Source organism: Eretmochelys imbricata, chromosome 3 (assembly GCF_965152235.1).
Source record: "Eretmochelys imbricata isolate rEreImb1 chromosome 3, rEreImb1.hap1, whole genome shotgun sequence".
Lineage (NCBI taxonomy): Eukaryota > Metazoa > Chordata > Testudines > Cheloniidae > Eretmochelys > Eretmochelys imbricata.
In genome coordinates this window covers 84,040,502-84,056,604 of record NC_135574.1, presented here as the reverse complement: position 1 = coordinate 84,056,604, position 16,103 = coordinate 84,040,502, and the positions used below count along the sequence as shown (strand labels likewise).

The window sequence follows — 16,103 nt, the reverse complement described above, 5'->3', positions numbered from 1 at the left end:
ACACTGAAACTGTTAAAGAGTCATTCAAGAGTTTCTGAATTTACTGACAAAAACAGTTGTGCATTACTGTAATATTTACTCAGAACATGTTAGTCTACAGGACCTTAGTTTAAAATTTGCTTTTAAAATATTTCATTAGTGTGTTGCTGAAGATGATAAAATCAGATCTCTAAGAAATCCTTGAAGAGAGCCCTTAAAGGGACAACACCTCTTTCCTGCCAGATAGCTGGACAAACAAGTTTCCCTTTCTTTACTCCTGACTATTTGATGAACTAGTTTTAAGAGGACCCTCTAGCAAAATCATTACCTTAGTAAGATATAAAATCCTTTGTTATGCCTAAAATCTTTGGAAACATATTTTTTAAAGTTGGTGAAATTTCATAAACGTGTCTATTGTTATGGAGATCACACAAAGTCAATTAGTGTTCCCTTTTTCTAAAAGCAATGAACATTGTTATGAACACAGTAAACCTCTGACTCATTAATTTAAAATAATGCTTTGTTTCAGTGAGTTAAATATGTAGTAATCTACAATGATTACTTTATGAAGGTTTCAGAGTACATTTAAAATATAAAATCAGCTTAGAAATACTGATTAAGAAAATGTAAAACAAAGAAGAGCTGCATCATGTATTCCATTATATTTAATGTTGTATTCAGCAGGACAGCTGACTTGCCCTTACTACAAAGTTTTTGCAAATAAATCTCTGACAAACTTCAGGGTATATCAGAAAACCTGTGACTGACATTTTTTATTCCCAAGTTTAGTGCTTTTAATTAGGTACCTTCTGCATATCCTGTCTTCATGTTCTGGCGTGCAATAGAAAACATGCTGCATTTTCTTGAGAAAGAAATTGCAGAAGAGTGGTTTTTTCAAATGTCGTTTGCTTCATTTGGGTTCAGGGATTTGGTTGGAAGGGAGTGATCAGGGAGGGGGAGGGAGACAGTGGGGGAGAGGGTGGGGCCTGGGCAGAGTGGGGAAGGGGTGTGGGGCAGAGAAGGGGTGGAGTATGGGCGGGGTCACAGGTGGGCTGGGGAGCTAGCCTCCCCTAGCGGCAGCTTCACCCACCACCCATGACAGCAGGTAAGAGCGGGTTGGCTCCCACACACTCAGTGCACACTGCAATCTCCTTAGACAGGGGACGTATTCACGGAGCCAAATGCGTCAGTGCCACACATTCTCCGTGAGGGGGCAGGTACTGGGCTCTCTGCAGGGAACTGTGACTCTCCACCGCCATGAGGCAGGCCGGGCGACTTGGTATTCTTTGCTGCCTCGGGCATAGGGGCACCAGTTTAATAATACTGCGTAGGGCCCCATAAATCCTAAGGAAGGCCCTGAATGCTGTGTATAGTGGCAATATATAAATACCAAGTTATAATTTTCAAACACATCAAGGATCTTTTCAGATCACAAAAACAATATTAAATGTTAATTTATTCAAGATAATTTTTTTCTTTAGTCAGTGATAGCCCGGCTTCAATCCATGGGCCTTCGAAATGGAGCTCTTATAACCAGACTTCAAAACCCAGAAGAAGAGCTCTCAGAGGGGATGGAAACTGTAAGTGTGATATTTGCATTTCTAGAAATTTGCCTACAGTAATTACAGTATTTGTGCATTATCCTTTATATTATGTACTTTTGCTATGATAACTTTGTTTTAAACACCCTGCTTTATCATCAAAGATTATAAATTCAAGCACTGGGGGCATCTACAGTGTGCTAATGTGGCAAATAAGTGGATTTAAAAAAATGAGTTTCACACCTACCCATGTACAGATCAGAAATTTAGTAAATATTCTTAGATAAAACAAGTATGGGAAGCGTATGCCTTTAATCGTAAAAAGTATTGGATCTGATTAAGAAGGCTTTGGACTGGACCTATTTTGAAAAAACCTAGAGAAAATCCTTCATAAAAACAGATTTGTTGAAAGAAAATGTTGGTCAAAGAATAAAAATCCCATCAGCAGGCTGGTTTCATACCATTTCCATTTTCCCCTGGAGCCTTTGTGACATACCTGATAAAAAACAAAAATAAAAACTCCCTGTGCTCAGTTCCTAAAAACAGACACATTTTACTTTCCACAATAAAGTAGAAATAAGGTAGATTAGTGTTGACCTCTTCTATCTTCACCATTGTGTGTCATTTCTGTAGGGAGGTCTCCTGAAAAAGATAACTCCTGTGTGTCCCTGCTATGTACAACTGAGAACATAGATGTCTTACAGACAGACAAATCTTAGGGCTCATCAGTAGGACATCCTTTGACATCCTTTATACTAATAAGCATGCACAGTGATCTTTCCTGTTGTGTCACCAAATCATCAAAGATTTGAAAAGTTGCCAGTGAGACCTTCCTAACTACAGTTACTTTTACAGGAAAAAAAATACATTTTCACAGAATACATCTTTAATAGATCCTGTGACTGGTCAATGAGTAAGGTTCCTGTGTATTGAGAAAGACAAAGTAATTTTGGTAATGGATATGTTTCCCATCCTCTGTTTGATAGGTCTTGCAAATAGTTCTGTCAAATGATTAATATATCATAATTGGCATTTCCATTCCATAAACCTAAAACTGAGGTGTTTGCATCTCCTCAGCTTTTGGTCTCCTCTTTGCCCCTCCAATACAAATCTCCTTCGCTAGGGATTACTTGTACTGCCCAATGTATTTAAGACTTTCTCCCAATCTCCTATGACTCACTTTCTCTCTTCAAATTAGCATTTTAAACTTTCCTTTGGTTTATTATTGAGTCTTTTAGTAATACCAGCTCTGAAGATATAATGTAAGTTATTAGTGCTTGATGCTCTTTTAAAAATGTATATATTCATTTTTACTACAAATCATTTTTTTAAAAAAACAGGGTTATTTTCAAAAATGAAATATCTCAGATAGTTATTCCTTACAGTGGAGTACTGCTAGTCTGAAAAAAACTTAATTCACATTCACATTCACAATTCACATTCATATTTTGGTTTTAAAATAGCTACTAAGCACAATGCAACAATTCTTTAAAAGGGTATACTTACTTTCTTAGAAAATATTTCAAAATGATAAACCACAAAAAATGGGGCATATACAAAATATAGGGGAAAAGGTACATATACTTTTATTGTTGTTCTAATTAACAGGATGAACTTTTCCGGACTCTTTCATCCCTCAAAATAATAGCACCTAGATACCGATGGTGTAGAAGCAGGTGGGGTCGAGCATGTCCTGTAGCTTTAAAAGAGGGTAACATTGTAATGGGGCTTCCAGATTTAGCTGTCAGGTAAGCAGAATTTGGTATGATTTGGGTGTTTAGATCTATGTTTTAAGATTAACCATGTATATTTTTCAATTTTTTTAAAGTTTTCTAGGTAAAATGTATTTATTTTCATCTCAAGAAGCATTGAGAGCTTTTATGTTGAATCCACGTCCCTATCTGCTACCACCTATGCCACTTCCTCCTTGTAAAGTATTAGTATTTGGACCTCCATTATCTGGAAAAACAACTCTTTGTAACTGGATTGCAAATAAATATAAAGGAAAGGTGGGTATATATAAATATTTTAAGTAACTTGTAGGGTTAGACTTCCAGATTTTAGAATGTTATTCGAATAGTAGTAAGGATGTTAGATGTAAGATACCATACATATGCTCTTCACTTCTGTTTAAATGTAGTATATATTGTTCAGATTGTCTTTAGTCACAGAAGTTTGATATGAATACTATCGATATGTCTGATCTCAAACAGTGATACATGCCACCCACTCATTCCACTAAGGCTATGTCCATACCGCATAGTAGACCAATATTTGTGTACCTGCGCATGCAAACCTGTGCTTTCCAAGCGCATCTTCAAGCATGTACTTTGCATTGATACACACACCTCATATCTGCCCTTTATCTAGGCCAGCATATCTATATTGTGGTACACTGAAGGGTATGATGCTGTACCTTCTGGGGGGTATAGCCTTGGGTTCTTAGCACCCTTGCTAGGTGTAGTGACTCTAGAGCTTGGTTTATGTTGTATTGTGGGAGAACTTGTTTATCCATTCTGCAATACTTTGACCCGAAGTGCTCTGAGCCCACAAACACATCCAGCTAAGCTATTTTGGGTCTGCACACTCCCTGCAATATGAGTCAGGTCAGTAGGCATGTCTGGCCTGGGCATCACCAGAACTCCATGCTCTGGAACCATCCCACCGTCTTCAAGCATAACCCAAACTGGGAACCATGGTACCTCTCTGCATTTCCAGTTGCTTCTACAGTTGCAGGAGTTGGGGCAGGTGCAGCATATCCCCCCACAACTAGCAATGATGGACTGTGGGGCTGCTGCCAACTTTATAGTTGCTAAAGGAGCCAAAACCCTGCAGATCTCCCTCCTGCCGAAACCTGCACCAGACCTGATGGAGATGATTGATGGGTCACCACTATTGTTGGGACCAGTGACTCAGGAGACCATCCCCTTAAAGGCCATAGTAGAAGGGCACCAAGAAACAATCTGCTTCAGCGTGATCCGCTCCCCATTCTTCCTGAAAATTCTCAGCATTCCTTGGTTGGAATAGCACAATCCAGTATCTCCTGGTATTGGAGGAACATTAGTTTTTCTTCTGAATAGTGTCAGAAAGTGTGCCTCCAACAAAGCAAGCAACCCCCAAGTGACCTTCGCCCAGGGCCCCAGGATGGGAGGAGACCCTCAGAAGCAGAACTCCAGGGGCTAGCCAGGCAGGAGTGGCTCCAGACCAGAACCTCCGCCCCCCCTGACAAGAACTGCAACAACTCAGACAGCATGCCATGACCAGACAGTGGCCCCAGAAACTAAATACATCCACCATTGCAAATAGGACTGATTAATCCAGGCAGCACAGGAGACTACAACTGTGCCAGGAGGGCATTCTGGCATAGCCAACTTATTAACAGAACTGTACATGCAAAAAAAAAAAAAAAAGAATCTGTGCTTCGGAAGGCTAATACCCCAAACCTCTTTCAAACAAGAACTGTGTTGGTAGTAAAAAGTTAATGCTTGCTGCTTGTTTAATTTTTTTTCCAGTCCCGGAGTCCATCTTACATCCCAAGTGGTGTCAGGCTGAGGTGGTTCAGAAAAATGGTTTGGCTACTGGCCTCAGCACAATCAAAATCCACACACACACCCAGCATGTAATGACAATTATATTGGGCATAATTTGGAAATCCCTCCCATTCTTAACAGCAATAACACTAAGAATGGTGACTGCTACCTACCAGGTTCTGGCTCCAGGGCTTATTGTGCTGTTTCTTCCTCTGCAGACTGCTCCCCAGGGTCATCCCCAAACAGGTCCTCCAACTATTGACCCAGGATATCTAATCCTCCTGTGTAGCCTGATCTGAGCCAGGCGGCAGCACTGTGGTCTGTTCTGTGCAACTCCGGGCTCTCTTCCAGTAGTGTCCCTTGTCTTTGCTTCCTTTTTTCCTGGGTTTATAAGCATGCCATCCCTGCTCAGCAGACTGTCATGCAGGACTGTGGACTCTGTGCTATGTGCGGTTCCCAACAACCGGTCAAATTCCTTGTACTAGGGCAGTGGTTCTCAACTGTGGTCCACAGTTTGTTCAGGGAAAGCCCCTGGCGCCGGGACAGTTTGTTTACCTGCCGCGTCCGCAGGTTCGGCCAATCGTGGCTCCCACTGGCCGCGGTTCACCACTCCAGGCCAATGGGGGCTGCGGGAAGGGCAGCTAGCACATCCCTTGGCCCGCACCACTTCCCGCACCACCCATTGGCTTGGAGCGGCGAACTGCAGCCAGTGGGAGCCGCGATCGGCCGAACCTGCAGACGTGGCAGGTAAACAAACCGGCCCGGTGCACCAGGGGCTTTCCCTGAACAAACGGTGGACCACAGTTGAGAACTGCTGTACTAGGGGCAGCAAGCTGAGTTGTTCTCTGACATACCATTCCCATCCTTCACTTGGCAATAGGCAGTCCTTTGGTACTTACTCTGTTCCCAGCCCTGACTACCAGTCTGGTGGATCCCCTGTACCACCAGCCGCTTTACTGTGGCTTCATAAACATGCAGGTTTCTTGTACTCCTGCAAAAGTAATGGATCTTGCTCCCCTCACACCACATCTTGGCCAGTATCTTGGCGTGTTCTTCTGGCCAGTTAGTGTGCTGGGTGGTGGGCAACAAGCAAGGCATAACTGTGTTAACAATCGAACAGTCAGCATAGAAAGGGAAGAGTTAAATGCCCAGGAGCTGTATTTGAACCAGGAGGTTGCTTCCAGTTCAAGGGAATCACATGGGAAGTTGGAGGAGAGAATTGTGGGATAGCATTGGCAGATTGAACACAAGCCTTAGAACATGGGCTTCTGCTACTGCTATCTTCACTGCTAAATGGGTGGGCTTAGACACATGCTATAGCAGAAAACGGGCTCATACTTATACCCCTGGGTGAGCCAGCCCACCTGCCCGTGTTGTGAGAGGATACTGGCATGTGTTAGAGGGCTTTGTGTATGGACCATAGAGGGGTTGAGCTTAAACATAGTCAGAACTCTGGTTTACTATGCAGTGTAATATACCTTAATACTGTCAGACAGCAATTTATTTTTACTAGTATAATATCTTTCCTTATGTTAACTGTATAAATGTTGTGACTGTATGAGCATAGACAGCCCTTATTGGAGGATATAGAGAAAATTGAAACAAAATTTAATCTTGTATCTTGAATATACAAGGCCAGAGTTTGAGAGGTGCTAAGTATCCACAGCTTCCATTGATTTTAATGGTTAGAGGGTTTTTAGCAGGCACTCAGCACATTGCAGGGATTGGATTACACTTCTCTCCCCCTACATCTCTTCTTCAGAGAGATGCTGAGACCATTTAATTAGATTTATGTTCTTAGTGGTTCATTAGTGTATACATTCAAAATGTATGGATTTGTGGAAAAAAATGCAGTAACTTTGTGAAATCTAGTTACAGGAAAGTAACCTATTTTGAAGGTTACAATTATGGTACTCCTAAGTTTTCCTTTATGGGGAACATGTCAGTTATTTACATTAATTGTGTGAGGAGTCTGTGTCTTATCTTTTGCACATAAGAGAAGAAAAATTCATAACAACTTGAAAATTACTCACTGCACAAACAAACAATGAGACAAATGCCGCTTTCACTGAAATCTGTGCAGTTTTTCCAAATTTACACTATTGTAACTGATCGTAGAATTGGGTTATCTGTGCCTGAATCTATGCATATGTTTACCTATGTATCACATTTTATTAAGATTTCATTATTCAGATTTATTTTTATGTTTTCAAATACTTTCTTTAGGTTCTTGATATGGACAAACTTATTCAACCATGTATGGAAAAAGCAAAGGAAAAAATCATTGAGCAAGCTCGTATTGCTGCAATAGATGTTGCTATTACAAAAGTGAAAAATAAGCTGGAAGTAGAAAAAATGTTAAAAGAGCAAGGTGAATAAGGTGTTTCCCAGCTTTTTGGGCTGTCTTGTTTGCTTTTAGGTTAGTTAAATAAAACAGCTACTATTTGGGAATGTTTTAAACTCCCTATCAGCACATATAAATGGTATCATGGTTATAGAGTTGTAAATTTGTTCTGGAAAGTAATTACACAAAGCATGGGATTTCTCTTTGGGCTTGACTGTTTTACCCAGCCATGTCTACTCTATGGTTATGCTATGTAGTATTAAGCTGTGTTCTTTTCCACAATTTTATTTTCAAGCCAGAATCTTTTCCAGAAAAACTGTAATTAGAATATTAAGGAAGTCGTATGTTAAATATTAACTAAATGTGTATATACATTGGGGATTAAATGAGGGAAATGGCAAAGTGGAACACTGAATATAAATGTTCTAGAGTTGTGGGTGATTGTTATACACTAAGGAGCTTCAGAATATTGTTCTGACTAAAGCTGGTCAAGAATTTTCCATCAGAATGATTTTCCAGCACAAAATTCAGTTTCTACAAAATCAAAATTTTAGAGGTGAAAATTTCAGTTTTGCTAGAAATTTTTGCTATTCCATTAAAAAATTATTCCCAGTTCCATGTTTCCTCCACTCCTTACAGCTCGCCTAGCAGGCTGCTGGGATCACGGGTTACAGGGCCCCTGGCTCGAGGGCTGTCCACCTGGGGGACTGCCTTAGAGCTGGGGTTACCAAGCTCACCAACTGTAGGGCTGGTGTACTACAGATGGAACAAGTCAATCCAGATACTGACTGACAACATAGCATCCATGTTCTATATCAATTGCCAAGGAGGAGTTTGTTCCCACTCACTATGCACTGAAGCCATGAAACTATGGAACTGGTGCATACTCTACAACGTTACCGTCTTGGCATCCTACCTCCCCAGGTGCCAGAACACACTAAGCAGACATTTCTCCCAGGAGCACAAATGGGAAATAAAGATAATACTCCAGTCAATATTCCAGAAATGGGGCTTTCCCTCTAGTCCTGTTTGCATCATCAATAAACCAGAAGTGCCCACTCTTCTGCTCCAGGGCAGGACTGGGACCCCAGTTACTGGGGGATGCCTTCCTTATCACCCGGGATGCGTCAATCATGTACACATTCCCACCGATACCATTAATCTCACAAGTAATTCATAAGATACAGACTGACAGGGCCCATATCATACTGATTAGTTCCAACGTGGCCCGGACAAACAGGGTAATCTTACCTGATGCGCATAGTGGTCTGTGCTCCACGAACTCTTCCCCTGTGGGTGGATCTCCTCTCACAGAACAAAGGCAGGATACTCCTCCCAAATCCAGAGAAACTTCATTTCAAAGTGTGACTCCTATGTGGTTCCAATACTACAAATTAGTCTGCTCAGAATGAGTGAAACGTTATTAAATAACAGGAGATCCACAACTCACAATACTTATCTCCAAAAATGGAAGAGATTCTTACTATGGTGCCAACCAAAACAGTTGACTGCAGTCACAGCGCCACTCCCATTGATACTGGACTACGTACTGGAACTGAAGGAATCCGACTTATCCATAAGCTCAATTAAAGTACGCCTAGTGGCTATTACAGCCTTTCACCGTACATGTGAGGGAACCTACCTATTTGCACACCCAGTCACTAAACACTTCCTCACTGGCATATGGAACATTTACCCAGAAGTCTGACAACCTACACCCACATGGGATTTAAACCTTGTCCTTATGCCTCACCAGAGCCCCTTTTGAAGCCTTGGCAAACTGCTCACTCCTTCGTCTATCCATGAAAATCGCATTTTTGGTCACGATCACCTCAGCTATGAGTGAGTGAAAATGGGGCACTAATGGCTAACCTCCCCCCCATGTCATATTCTTTAAGGACAAGATCACATTGAGACCACACCCAAAATTTTTACCTAAAATATCAACATCCTTTCATATAAATCAACCGATGCACTTCCTCACATTTTACCCCAAACCACATGGAAACTCACAAGAGGCCATTCTACATACACTAGACATCAGGCAAGCCATAGCATTCTACTTAGACAGAACCAAGCCCTTTTGGAAATCTCCAAGGCTGTTTATTTCCACAACAGAACGCTCCAAAGGATGCACAATATCTACCCAGAGACTATCCAAATGGATCTCTACGTGTATCCAACTTTGCTATCGACTGCATAACACAAAACTCCCACACAATACCACTCCACACATTCCATAGCAATGTCTATAGCCTTCTTGAACAATGTACTTCTAATTGACATATGCAGGGCAGCTACCTGGGCTTCTGTGCATACCTTCGCAAATCACTATGCCATCACTCAAAGTTCTATGTCAGATGCTATAATAGGTCTTACTGTGCTCCCTGCAACAACACACGCAAATCTGAAGCCTCTTCCCTCCATAGTGGGACGCTGCTCTACAATCACCTGAAGTGGAGCACTCACAGGGACATCACTTGTAGAAGAAGAGAGGGTTACTCACCTTGTGCGGTAACTGAGGTTCTTTGAGATATGTGTTCCACTAGCCACCTTTCTCTCCTCCACTTCGGAGTTCGCTAAAAGAGCTCTGCGGTAAAGAAGGAACGTAAGGGGGCAGGTCATGCACGCGCTAGATGGAGTGCCAATGGCACCACAAGATGACTACTATGCACGCGTGCCCAAACCAAGCACTGCTACCGAAAATCTCCGACCTATGACACAGGGACACACCGACACCTGCAGTGGAGCACCCACAGGGACACTCATCTCAAAGAACCTCAATTACTGCACAAGATGAGTAACCCTCTCTTCTTTTTAGGAGTACATTAAGTAACCAATGAAAACATCCATTCAAATTTGGATGAACTTTCCTGAAGGTTTTGAGATATCAACCCACTAATGAGAATGTCCTATATCCTTCCATCATCTTCTGCCTCACTCTCCTCTCCATTTTTTAATGATTTTGTGCACTGAATGAAGCTAAAGAATGTCAGTGTGAAGTGTGTTTCTACAAACTTTCTACATGGAACTCACATTGACTGACTAGAACAAGGATAGCTGAGTCACCTACCACTTCTGACCACTACAAAAAAAGTTAACCTCCATGGTTAGAACATGGATCATGCTGATTCTGTTAACCACCAACCTGTACTAAACAGTATGAGCTGCTAACTAGGGTAACTGTTAGCCACTGCCCTGTGCTTTTAAATAAGACCCAATGATGAACTAGTTTGATAGCTAATAGGTATTAAACAATTGGTTTTCACACAGATATCAGTCCCCTCTTGCTTTATCTCCCTATGCCCATCACAGCTGAGAACACAAGGCTCACACCTCCAGTATGATCCCAAACCTCCAATTCTGCAGCTCTTGACAGCTTTACTCTACCTTTTTGGCCATCATGCACATGGGGATCAGAAAAGCAAAGCTGTCATAGCACAGCACACAAAGAAAGGTCTTCAGAACAGGGTACAAAGGGCACCCTCTTCTTGTCAGATCACAGTGTCAAGAAAATTGAGGAGGGAAAATGATGTCTCTAAACAAGAGAGTTTAGGGGATGATGGAGGTGGCTGGTGGTATTTCTAACTTCATGGAGGAGACCAGTGGTTGCAGGTGTTGTGTTTTTCCTCTTTTGCTGTTGTCCAAGCCCCTGCTGCTCGTGTTCTTGGCTTCATAGAGGCTACCAGCATGCTGAGTTGTAGGAAGGAAGCCAGCAGTTGCATCATATTTCTTGGACATTCTGTGTTCCAAAAAAAACAAAACGATAAGTTTGACAATATTTAGAATCCTTGCACTCTATCAAGATTATTGAGACTCTCACGTCAAGTGTGCTGTATAATGTTTTTAAATGCTTTTTCTGTTTTTGTTTTTTAACTTTTTCAGGTACAGTATTTTGCTTCTGCTTTTATTCAGGACAAATAGTTACTGAAATTAGGGTCAAAGAAGTAATTTCAAAGAAATGTGGTTTTGTCTTATGCTTCTGTAAATGCTTCTGACTTCTGTAAATGTAATGATATTTCACAGCTGCAATAGATGCCCAAGAAACTGGTAGTTACAAAGAAACAGATGAATATGAAGAAAGTGAGACCACTATGCCTGAGGAAGAAAGAAGCGTGGAAGATCAGAGTAGAGTTACAAGATCTGACACCAGCAAAGGTAAAAGAAATGTTTATCTATTTTGTCCCACAACCATTATGTGCTATCAAAGTGCCTTATATTCAAAAAAGAAAATATATTTCTTTCCCTTTCTCCTTTTCTCGTCTCCATTGTCAGAATATTTTAAATCTTCTTCTTTGTTGTTCTGCGGAAAAGCTAAACTGAAAATGGGAGTTTTGCAGTCTGTTCTGAAAGCAGTGAGGAGGTTAGGTACTCTTGATACTAATGCTACATTTCTCCATGTGCAAAAAAATCCCATTGACTTTGATAAGAGTTAGGCATGCATTTTGGTGAAAAGTCTGGAGTTTCCATACACTTTTTTTTTCTACAGCATAAGAGGTTTTCATAGGTGGCTAAGAAAAAAAGTACTAAGGGCTATGGTGCATACACTGGCAATACTTCAAATGACTTTATTTTGTTTATACATATGCGACTCTTATGCTTCCAGAAGGCACACATCTGATTCATCCTTCCTTACAATCTCCACATGTCCATGCCAGTTTCAGACTTCCTTCACATTCAACTCACAGCCTTCACAATCCAGCTTAGTTTTCTTTCATAACTGACCAATCCCTCCACACCATATACTCCTTCTCAACTCACACACGCTAAGTACCCAGCTCTATCTCTTTCATATCTTCTCCACATACTCAATTCACACACCTGCATAACCCTCCACAACCAATCCAGCTACAATACTTTGCCATTGACTTTATCTAAATTTTTATATTTTGTAATGGATTTAGAATATGGGGTATTAGGAAGGAATGGGTAGGGAATGACTTGGGTGTAGGGGATGTGAGCTGTGAAGGAATGAAAGTTGGAGCTGTGTAAACACGAGTTGTGTAAAAACATTCTAAAGGTATAGTTAACTAAATTATACATAAACAAATGAATTAGTGTTGCACTGTTAATAGGTATTAATATTTATGTTCACACAGAAAAGACTGACAATTCTTCAGAACAAGAAGGTGAATCATCAGGTAATACTGATTAATACACTCTAACCTGTTAGGGGGCTTATTCCTTCACCCACTTACTTCCCTGGTCCTTCTCGCATGAACAGAGAGCAACAATACCCGAAGTCCAAAGGTGCAAACAATTCGATGTTTATTGGGGTGAACTTCCAGCAAGCATGATTCCAGTTTCCTTCCTTAGTATCCTCCTTCCCAGCTCTGACACCACAGAGCCTTACACCTGTGTCCCTGTTCCCATTACTACCCTTAGCCAAACATGATTCCAACTTCCTTACTCCCATTCCCTGTTCCCATTTCCCCCTTTAGCAAAACATGATTCTGAAATATAATTCAGGTAAATATATACCATGCATGTAATTGATATAAACTTTGGGGCCAATTCTGCAGTCCTTAGTCTCTGCCTGACACTATTTGCATGTGTTGTAAGACATGCAAGCAATTTTATATGCGATATATATGATTAAATGGTGGGAGCTTTATCTAATATAATTACTCAGGGTCCATTTCAGCAACCCTCCATTATGTCGAGTAAGGATGGTGGAACCAGTCAGGCCCTCAGTGGTACATAGGACATCTCAGAATTTACAGATATATCAACATATTAAAATTATTGAAGATGGAAATTAATGTATGTACTATAGATGGAATGCATAGAAACAGCTAGAATTTGGGAGTGATTGCACATGTCCATTCCACTATACATATGCGCAAGTCTCATGCACAGTTGTCGGAGACTTTTCCCTCAGCTGTACCCATTGGGTCTATGTTGCCTCATGCCACTGCACACAGCTATAAAGGGTCATGCTGCCCCCAATTCTCCTCTGTTCCTTCCTACTGCTAGCGATGGTGGTGGTGGTTTTTGGAGCTGTGATCTTTGTATCTACTTATCTTCCCTTTGTTAGTGCATATAATACTTGTAGTGTAAGTTTTTAGTATTGTATAGGATATCTGTAAATAGTTATAAGAATAAGTTTAGATTAGTATTTTTTAGTGTAGGTTACCAGTGCCTAGTTGGCTACCCAATTTGGTACCAAAGTAATGCCCTGTTCTCCTGGCTTCAAGGCCTGTTGTTCATGTAACAGATCTATGCCAGTGAATAACTCACACCTCAGCTGACTTAAGTGTTTGTTTGGGAGAGGCTCATTTAAGTGACAAATGTCACATTTGTAGAGGTTTCAAATACTAATCGAAAATGGACAGGGCTGCCTGACTTGACTACCTGCTTCGGAAGTCTATGCTTCATCCACTGTCGTAACTTTCCCACTCTGTATGGGTGCCAAGAACATCCAAGTCAGTCAGGAGTGCTAGACTTGATCTGACGGAGTCCACAGGCAGATCCACATCACTGGTGCCTAAGAAGAGACTGCATAAGTCTCTTAAAGACTCAGTACTGGGGTCTTCCAAGTCTACTACAAAGGCTCTGAGTGGACACATGGACTCAGAAAGGTGCTCAAAGAAGTCGCACTCCCAGGAGCAGTCTATAAACCAGGAGGGATTGCTGAATCCAGAACCAGAAAGGGTGCACTGAGACCAATCTCTGAATGACTAGCACACCTTTCGGTAGTGCAGACACAGGACCCCTTTTCTGTGCTGTCAACGCCTGAGGTTTTTGAGATAGTCAGGGAGATCCATAACCCATCAGTGCCGTCTTCTCCTGGGATTCAGGAACCTTGCACAGTACTGGTATTGGAACTACACACTTCTACAGTCCCAACTTCAGCCCCAGAGCACTGTTGTGTACTGACCACTTCTTCTCTCATGGCACCTCTGAATAGGATTCCATCTAGAGGCAAGCCAGCAATGATATTATCAGTATCTCCTTCTCCAGAATCAGAACTTGGCTCTCTGGTACTAATGGGGTCAGTTCCCCCATGGTGTGTGGAAGGGGCTCCTCATCAGACTCTGAAGCGGAATCTTTTGTGACCCAAGCATGCCCAGTAGCCCCAGTAGGGTGCCTGCATGCCATGGTACCAATCACAGCCTCAGCATTCTAAGAGCCAGTGGGCTCACATAGCTGAGTCCTACCTCAATACCAATGACCCTGTTGGACCCCTGGGGTCTTCCCTCCAGATTAGCGAGCCTCTCTGCTCCCTTCCCACCTCTATACATCAGCTAGGCACAGGAGCATCTGCAGGACGGTCATCATCTTCTCTCCCCTGGTACTAAGATCAGTATCATGCAGATGGAACCATGTGCTCAGTAGTCTTCTGTAGAGGAATTGGAGGAGGGACCTCTCAACACACTTAGCCTCTTCTTCTTCATCACCTGATGAGGGAGTAGTGAATGAGTCTACCTCTCCCCCTCCTGATGATTTCAGAGCTCATCCAGGTTTGTTGAGGAGGATGGCTGCAGCTCTGGATATCCAAACAAAAGAGGTACAGGAAAGGTCACACAGGCTCATGGACATTTTTGCCTCTGAAGGCCCCTCTAGGGTAGCTCACCCTATTGATGAGATTATCCTGCAGTCTCTCAGGATTTTATAGCAGACCCCAACTTCTCTGCCTCCAGTTGCTAAAAGGGTGGAGAAGAGCTATTATGTCGCTTTTCAGGGATTTGAACATTTCTACAACCACCCTCCTCAGGCTTCCTGTTGATTGCTGCTGCCGCCAGTGAAAAAGAGAGTCAGGGACTCTAGGCTTCTTACTCCAAAGGGAAAGGAAGCAAACAAGCTAGGCCTTTTTGGGAGGAAACTTTTTATTCCACAGGATTAGGATTGCAAACTAGCAAACTCTGCTCGGTCACTACAATTTCAGCCTATGAGGTAATATCCTGAAGTTCAAAGACAAGCGTCATGGTGAGACAAAGCAGGAGTTCTTTGTAATAGTGGAGGAGGACAAATTATCTGCCTGGACAACATTGCAGGCAAACCTGGATGAGGCAGACTGCATCTCGAGCTACGGCTTTCTCCGTCACTATGCAGTGTTCATTTTGGCAGCAGTCATCAGCCAGCCTGAATAATCAATTCAGGACTTTCCTTTTGAAGGTCCCTCACTGTTTTCCAATAAAACAGAAGAGAGGCTTCATAGTCTTAAGGATTCAAGGGCAACCCTTAAGTCTCTGGAGATCCATAAACTAGTAGCAAAAAGAAAGCCCATAGCATTCCCAACAGCTTCAGACCTTCTGTAAGGTCCTTTCCAAAACAATGTAATATTGAGCCATTAAGAAGGCGCTCTTGTCCTAATAGTACCCACCATCGCCAGATAAAGAAACAGATCTTAAGATAGTTAAAGAAAACTGTGTTTGATAGCATTCTGTCTGGCAAGGAATCACTTATCAATAGTTGCGCTTGTGAAATCTATACTTTATTATTTTGCCTTTATGGTCTCTATTTCTCCATTGTTTATCTGTATGGTTTCTGTCTGATTCTTTGATTGTTTCGGTCTGTTGCGTAACTAACTTTGCAAGATTTAAATTAACTAAGGTGGTGGGGTATGATTGGTTAAAGAATTGTTTCATAATGGGTTAGGATTGGTGAAAAATACTGTTTTGTAGTACTTTAGTTTAAAATGATTGGTTAAGGTATAGCTAAGCAGGATTCAAGCTGGGGTCCAAAAGGAAGTTCTTTGGAACCTAA

General features: G+C 41.8%; 1 protein-coding gene across 1 annotated transcript in view; it reads left to right on the top strand.

Annotated features, from left to right (window-relative positions):
* The window catches only part of AK9 (adenylate kinase 9), a 226,801-nt gene that overhangs the window by 55,578 nt on the left and 155,120 nt on the right, over positions 1 to 16,103 (top strand). Inside the window, exons 9-15 of the mRNA XM_077812135.1 lie at positions 1,465 to 1,559; positions 3,129 to 3,268; positions 3,349 to 3,529; positions 7,277 to 7,421; positions 11,421 to 11,552; positions 12,470 to 12,535; positions 15,235 to 15,290. Coding sequence (XP_077668261.1) covers positions 1,465 to 1,559; positions 3,129 to 3,268; positions 3,349 to 3,529; positions 7,277 to 7,421; positions 11,421 to 11,552; positions 12,470 to 12,535; positions 15,235 to 15,290 — 815 coding nt within the window. The remainder of the gene's footprint in view (positions 1 to 1,464; positions 1,560 to 3,128; positions 3,269 to 3,348; positions 3,530 to 7,276; positions 7,422 to 11,420; positions 11,553 to 12,469; positions 12,536 to 15,234; positions 15,291 to 16,103) is intronic.